Raw genomic sequence first — 7,870 nt, forward strand, 5'->3', positions numbered from 1 at the left:
CGGCGGCCTTGAGTGAGCAGAGGCCGGGGGATAAAGTGAGGAATGGCCGGAGGGCTAGAGTGAGCAGAGGCGGTGGGCTTGAGAACGGCGCGGCCGGCGGATTCGATGAAGGACACAGCGCAAAGTTGTTGTATTTCCTCAGCGACCAGCACCAAACAAAGTAGTTTCGCTTTCACAACGAAACACACAGTGCCTTCACGACATGGAGGCGGCCGCAACAATACTACAGCGAGAATAAAAGTTACGCCTTCTTTCTTTGCGTGAACATTTGGGTGGCGTTACGCGTTCTTTCTTTGCGTGCACATTTGGGCGGTGTTATGCAAATCTTCCCACATTGTGACGTAGGTATGTGGGGGCGTGTTAGAACGAGCTGTTTTAGGTAGGTGTGGCTGACTCTTAACTTTTATAAAGAATATCTCTTTGGATTTGAGACTTTAGTCTTTGCAACTTTACAGATCTTCTTTATGCACCAAGAGCTTGTAACACTCCAAAGAGAAAGGAAAAATTGAAATCGCATCATATGACCCCTTTAAAATATTTTCATTTGTGTTTTGAATATGAATGAAAATCTTACGAAATAGAGCAACATGAGGGTGAGTAATTGATAACAGAAATATCATTTTTGGATGAACTACCCTTTCATTTAGAAGCAACAGAAGAAGTAAGTATAAATTGCATTTTTTATCCTGTTATGCCCCGAAGATGCAAGGAAACAACTCACCTGCTTCTATTTGTGTGTGAACATGTACAGACAAAGTGTGGGAAGATCTGAAGGTGCTTACAGACAATCAGTACAAAATGTTCTTTAGTCAGTGAAGGTGTATTTTAAAAAGCTTGCTATTTAAACGGGTTAGCAGTTACATTGCAAGTACCAGAAAGAAACACATGATAAAACATAATAAAAGTTGATAATAAGTGTTGATAAAACACATAATAAAAGTTAATATCTATTAATATTTTATAGCTTGATCACTATTAATTTATGATCATATTAGGAACTGATATAGTTTATTGTAAACAGCTATACTGAAAATCTTTCATCTTGTTGATGTAAACATTTGACTTATCTCTCATCAAGGCTTGTGACATCCAAGTACAGCAGTAATGGTTGAGCTTGCTTAGCTCCTAGCACTTTTTTTTATCTTTTAATCTCTCATACTTTTAATCTCTCTCTATATACCTGTTAATCTTTCTTAGTCTTTTAAAGAAGCAAAAGAACTTGCTCTCAGTGGTTTTTGCACTGCCTCAACTAGATGACAGACATAACTAACTATGTTCTGCACATGCTCTCTATCTACTATATCTATCCAGGCCTGAATGTGCTGCCCAACCGATATTAAAACCCCTACTTTATTAAATAAACATCCAAATTGTGATCTGGTCCATCTTCTACTGTGTATCTTAAACGAGTCAATAAAGAAATAAATAAAGAAATAGGTGTATTTATGGTTGAGCAATGTGTAGAAATATCTGTATCCTAAAATGAGCTCGAAATGGGTTTCAATACCTTGCAGATTGTATCTAGTTAGCTAAGCCAAATGGTGTATAGCACTGTGATTGTGGTTTCTGATGCACATCCCTGTGTGTTTGAGAGTGCAGTCTGTATAATCTGTGTGGGGGATTTTATTCTTACTGGTCAAGAGGATATACTTACTTTTGTAAGAGGCCTAAGAACATACTGAATTAATATTGTGCTGCATAAAGATGAGAAAGCTGTCCACCTCATTGTGTGTGGATGGCTTTTCAGAGACATAAAAATAAGATTTTTTTTGGCCTCTACAACATGCATATCTCCGTGTTGTGTATGTATGTGGAGTCCAAATGTCTGAGACCACATTAAAACAATTAATTTTTTTATTATTTAATCCTGGAAATAGATTCATCAAATTTGTGACAAGCACAGGGTCTCTTTGAAGTATTGGATTATTCTCAAATCATGCTAGATAACATGATCATCACATTTTACACAAACCTTTGCAGAGGTGTAAAGTATTGGAGTAAATGTAATTAGTTACTGTACTTGAGTATCTTTTCGTGTACTTTGTAGTTGTACTGAGTATCAAAGTTTTAGCAACTTTTACTCTTTACTTCACTACATTTTTGAATGAGTATCTGTACTCTTTACTTGAAATGAGTGTTGCAGTTACACATTACATTTTGCATGGACCTAGCTTTTTCTGCAGCAGTTTATTTCTGCTACAAAAGACATGATACTGCCTATTACAGGTCACTGAAAGTACTGCGTTTTGCCCTTACTCACCCAAACTTGTCAACGAGGCTACTTTATGTGAATGCGAGTTCCTTAGCAAGTATTTGTGAATCAGAGGTGTTCTAGGCTGCGTTCCACTCCACTTTTAGACACGCACTCACAAACTTCCCTAAGCACTTCCCCTCGGGGGAATCCCCGCTGCCATTTTGAAGTGCATTCCACTTCGTGAAGTGGACGAGGGAAGTTTATATGGACAGACCCTCGACCCCTCGATTTTGACAGAGGGAGCGAGTCTGCTTCATATGCACACTTCAGGCCGCTCCATAGACCACAATGCAACACGATTGTGACGTCATCGCAGATCGCTTTTAATTTATCCCCACCTCAAACAACTCTATAATATATAAATTATTTTTTTTTACATTTATAACAGCCCAAACATACCTATATACATATAGAATGCTGCACCAAACAAATTCATAAGGGAAAAAATGTAAACAATAAACCAACTCCATAGCTGTGGCTTTGGGCTTCAGAGTCAAGCGGAAGGCAGGAGCCATTGTGACCCTAAAAGAGCAAAATATCATAGTTTAGTTATTTGCAGAGGTGTGAAGTATTGGAGTAAATGTAATTAGTTACTGTACTTGAGTATCTTTTCGGGTACTTTGTAGTTGTACTGAGTATCAAAGATATTAGCAACTTTTACTCTTTACTTCACTACATTTTTGAATGAGTATCTGTACTCTTTACTCCACTACATTTGAAATGAGTGTTGCAGTTACACATTACATTTTGCATGGACCTAGCTTTTTCTGCAGCAGTTTATTTCTGCTACAGAAGACGTGATACTGCCTATTACAGGTCACTGAAAGTACTGCATCTTGTGCGTTTTGCCCTTACTCACCCAAACTTGTCAACAAGGCTACTTTAAGTGAATGCGAGTTCCTTTAGCAAGTATTTGTGAATCAGAGGTGTTTTATATATGAGATGAGGACATGACTGCAGCCGGCAGTGAGGCCGAAACCAGCCCATCCACTGCAAGAAGGCTTCGGCTTTTTAATTTTACTTAACATTATTTTATTTATCCATTATACTGAAGAGACCTTTTTGAAAGATATTTTGTTTGTTTGTTTTGTTTTGTAATTTTGAGGTGTTCGGTTTTATTTTGGTTTTAGAAAATAAACGTGTTTGCTCTCCTCACCAATCAACTCTTTCTTGTTTTTGTTTCATGCTCTCTGTGCCTTGTCCTGGACTTTTATGTCACTTCCTGTCTCCTGTGGTGTTTTTAGTCAGTTTGTAGTTCGTTTGTTCATTGGTTCCCCTTGATTAGTCTCCCCAGGTGTGTCTTATCTTGTTAAGTCCCCCCCCCGTGTGTATATATAGCCCTAGTTTTTTTTTAGTTCCTTATGAGTTGTTGAATGTAATGGTTGTCTGTTTGCCAGTCATTCTGTTCTTTGTTCCCTTTGGTTTTTGCCTTATTGTTTGTTTATAGTTTTTCCATCAAATACCTGCACATAGATCCTTGCCTCTGCCTTTTCCCCCAGCTTCTCCACAACATTACAGTTTATCACTGGCATGTCTCTTTGACTAGTGCATCTTTGAGCCTATATTTAGTATAAGTAAAATACTTAAGTACTGTTAAAATCAGATACTCTAAGACTTTTACTCAAGTTGTTTTGGAATTGGTGACTTGTAACGTGTAGTGGAGACATTTTCACTGTAAGGTATCTGTACTTTTACTCAAGTATGGTTTTTAGGTACTCTTTACACCTCTGAACCTTTGCAGTTCATGTAGCTCTAGTGCTGCTGTGATTAAAACAAATGGGAACACACTAAATACTGAGAAATTAAAATTTAGAAGTAAAGTTTTCAGTTCAACTTTTTTGCAATGAAAATAAAGGAAATGAAAAAGAAAAGAGAACTCAGACTTTTCAGTCTCACTGTGTATGTATATTTACATTTTATAATTTTGAAAAATATATCTCAAAATCACTTTTTTGTGTTTGCAGGACAAGCTGAAAGTGGGAATCAGCACAAAAAATGAGGAACTGAAAGGCTATCAGTACAGTATGTATTTTCTTATTACATATTCTGTATTTTCTTATCCACAGAAATATCATGGCTATCTTTATTATTATCTGGCCTGGAGCTGTTTAGTATAGCTTTGTTAGTATGTTTTGGTGCCGTGCTTAACTGGAGAGGTACTAAAAGAATATAAAGAATAAACATGATGACAAAAAAAGAACAACGTGGATGTTGAAAGCCTTAGGAGAAGTAAATATTAAATTGTAAATCGTAAAAAAGTAATAATGATGTATCATCTTTGGCTGTTGCCTACCCTATTGTTTCATACTGTACTTTTGTTGGGTGTGTGTGTGTGTTACCTGCCACAGCTTCATTTTCAAGTGCTATTTAAACACGCTATGTGATCTCAAACGGTACACATGACACACCTCCTTATAGCACACTAACTCCAGTAATCACAGAGTGTACTATTTCTACTACAGCCCCATATTTACATGTACTAGTTAAACCACAAATGTCAGTAAGAGTGCCAATACAGCTACATTTAACATGCATATGAATGCACTGAGCTTTTGTCAATGAGATATAATGAAATGATTTTGATGGTTAAAGTATTTATGACCAACTTAGGGTTAGCATTATAAATCATTGCACCCATCATGATGAACTGATTTGTTTCTTTATACAGTTTTCAAACCCATATTTGCTTCTGCAAGGATGTGCATCAACCCTAATGCTGAAGTTGAGCTAAAATCACCAAAAGCAAACCTGCACCTTGAGGTTCAGAACATCGCAATTGAGATGACCAAGCCACAGGTATAACAATATGGCCACCATCATGTGTCTTAAGCATAAACTACCATTCAAAAGTTTGGGGTTAGTAAGTTTTTTGGGTGTTTCTAGTACATGTCTATGGTGGATCTGTTGGAGTCTATAGACTGCATGGTGAAGAATAGCCCCTACAGAAAGTTTAGGCCTGATGTTCCAGTCCACAGAAATGCCAGGCAATGGTAAGTGCATTATGTGTTCATATGATGATGTTTCATATGACTGATTGATTGGAGCTTGGTGTGTCTAACATGGCCCCTTTGATTGGTCAGGTGGAAATACAGCATCAGCAGTATACTGGAAGTGCATATCAGGCACTTTAACCAGATGTGGGACTGGAACAACATCAAGAAGCACAGGCACACACTTAAGGCTTACAAAGCTGCATACAAAATCAAACTCACACAGGGTAAAGTCCGAGAAGACACGGAGAAACAGATCCAGGTATGAACTATAGATGAATAGTTTATCCAGATAACATCAATGCATTTAAATACATTGGGCTCTCAGGTTTTGCACAACTTTGCTCAACGAAGAAACAAAATGCTAAGAAAGTCTTGAGTTCCAGTTCATGTTTCAGCCATTCAATTTGTTAAAGGGATAGTTCACCCAAAAATGAAATTTCCTTTCTTAAATGACTTGTTTCAGACCCATTCGTTTCAAAACCTTCATTCATCTTCGAAACACAAATTAAAGGTAGAGTAAGTGATTTCTGGTAGCCAATGTTGATATTTGAAATCACTGCCCAGAAAGGTAGTAAGGACATGAGGATGAGTAGTTAATGACAGAATTTTCATTTTTGGGTGAACTATCCCTTTAAATTGTTATGCTGAAATAATTTATAATGATTTTTTAAAATGTATTAAAGGTGCAATAGGTGATTGTCTTCAGAAACATTTTTTGTTATACTGGTTGAAAGTCTCTTCACATCCCGATAGCAATCATTTAAGTTAATTGGTCTAAATGTATTTATATGTATTTATATATTCTGTGGAAGGCGTAGGACCAAGAAATGTTCGTCCAATCAAAACACTCATTCCGAGCATTTTGATTGACTTTCCTACCTGCCTGTCAACATGTGTATTTGCATACCTCTGCGCACCCTGTTCGCGCAGACATGATACGTCATCAACGCAGTCACGTACTCTGTGCAGACAGAGCGAGAATGGCAGGCAAACATCAACAACCTGACCTTCCTTCCTGGTATTGTAGTACTTTTACTAACTGTGCTATAAAGTTTTCTCACCGGTGAATGACACATGATATATTGTAGTAATGTTGTCTCTGGTCGTCTGGTCTGTTCGCGATCATGCGTTCAGGAGGCATGGCTTTGGAGGGGGATTTGCAGGGAGGGTGGGACGTTCGCTTTCAGTGCTATCAGGCTAAAGTTAGCATTTTCCAAGATCTCCTACTGCACCTTTAACATATACTATTTAAAAATGAATTATTAGTTTTTCCTAGATCATTCTTAAATATGTTTTACTATTTGTTTTACATTTATTAATTCTGGTTTTTTTTCAGGAGCTGGAGAAAGTTCTGGATGTGTTCAACATTGTATTGGCCAGACAGCAGATTCAGATGGAGGTATGACAACATGTATCAAAACAGAAACCGTACTGTACTGGTGTTTTTATATGTTTCATCTGGTCTAGTAAGTTGACTTTGTCTCTCCACAGGTGGTTCGGTCAGGACAGAAGCTGGTTGCTAAAAAGGCTGCCACTCAGAAACAAAGTGGAGGAGGCTTCTTCAGCAGCTTTTTTGGCAAGAAAGAAGGGAAGAAGAAAGAGGAAGAGGAAGATAAAGAGCCTGAGAGTGAGTGTTAATCGCTAAAATAATTGCTACGCTATGAATAAATGCAAATTTTTTATGTACATCTATATTTATGTTCATGTACTCTATTTGTACAGATATTGATTCCATCATGACTCCTGAAGAGAAAACGAAACTCTACACAGCCATTGGCTACAGCGGGAGCTCTCATAACCTTGCCTTACCAAAACACGTGAGTGGAAATTACTCTGTACAACTACCTTGTAAAGTCACAGTCACATTACTGTTGTTCTGTGAAATTAGTGGCCGAAATTAATTAGCAAAATTTTGCTAATGTGACCGCACCTTAACAAAACCTGTTTCACATTGACAAAAAAAAGTCAAATACTGCATATCCTGTTTATCCTGGACATACAGTATACTCACATGTTTATGCATATTTGTTCTTATGTGCAGTATGTAGCTGTGATTGTCAATTTTAAACTGTTGAGCACCTCAGTAACATTCAGAGAGGAGCCTGGCGTTCCAGAGATCCTCAAAGTGCAAATGATTGACCTCAGTACGTCCATCTCACAGAGACCAGGAGCACAGGCCATCAGGTATGTACAGTATTACACATACTTGGCATTGGCCAATAAATATTATATATATATATATAGAACCATATGTAAAGTATAGGCTTCAGTTGTAGGAAATGTGTGTGTTGTGTAGAGTTGAGGCTAAGCTGGAGCACTGGTACGTGACTGGTCTGCAGCAGCAGGGGGAGGTGCCGTCTCTCATAGCATCAGTCGGAGACTCTGACTCCTCTCTGCTCAGCGTGCTCTTTGAGCTCAATCCAGAAGACAGCCCTGCTGACCAGCTTCTCAGAGTCCACTCACAGCCTGTAGAGATCATCTATGATGCTGTAAGAGACACACTGTAGTTATGCCTTGATTTCAAAGAGAGCCATTGGAGTTTTTGATTAAGTGGATTTTAAGTGCAGTTTTATTTTATTTTATTTTATTTTATTTTATTTTATTTTATTTTATTTTATTGCAG

General features: G+C 37.7%; 1 protein-coding gene across 1 annotated transcript in view; it reads left to right on the plus strand.

The window, feature by feature from the left end:
• LOC107750513 (vacuolar protein sorting-associated protein 13C-like) overlaps nucleotides 1-7,870 on the plus strand; it is a 69,560-nt gene that overhangs the window by 19,023 nt on the left and 42,667 nt on the right. The window contains exons 12-20 of the mRNA XM_016565924.1: nucleotides 4,219-4,276; nucleotides 4,923-5,050; nucleotides 5,138-5,244; nucleotides 5,335-5,506; nucleotides 6,584-6,646; nucleotides 6,739-6,874; nucleotides 6,970-7,064; nucleotides 7,289-7,431; nucleotides 7,544-7,736. Of these exons, the coding sequence (XP_016421410.1) occupies nucleotides 4,219-4,276; nucleotides 4,923-5,050; nucleotides 5,138-5,244; nucleotides 5,335-5,506; nucleotides 6,584-6,646; nucleotides 6,739-6,874; nucleotides 6,970-7,064; nucleotides 7,289-7,431; nucleotides 7,544-7,736 (1,095 nt within the window). The remainder of the gene's footprint in view (nucleotides 1-4,218; nucleotides 4,277-4,922; nucleotides 5,051-5,137; nucleotides 5,245-5,334; nucleotides 5,507-6,583; nucleotides 6,647-6,738; nucleotides 6,875-6,969; nucleotides 7,065-7,288; nucleotides 7,432-7,543; nucleotides 7,737-7,870) is intronic.

The sequence above is a fragment of the Sinocyclocheilus rhinocerous genome, unplaced genomic scaffold, assembly GCF_001515625.1.
Source record: "Sinocyclocheilus rhinocerous isolate Xijiao unplaced genomic scaffold, SAMN03320098_v1.1 scaffold19, whole genome shotgun sequence".
NCBI lineage: Eukaryota > Metazoa > Chordata > Actinopteri > Cypriniformes > Cyprinidae > Sinocyclocheilus > Sinocyclocheilus rhinocerous.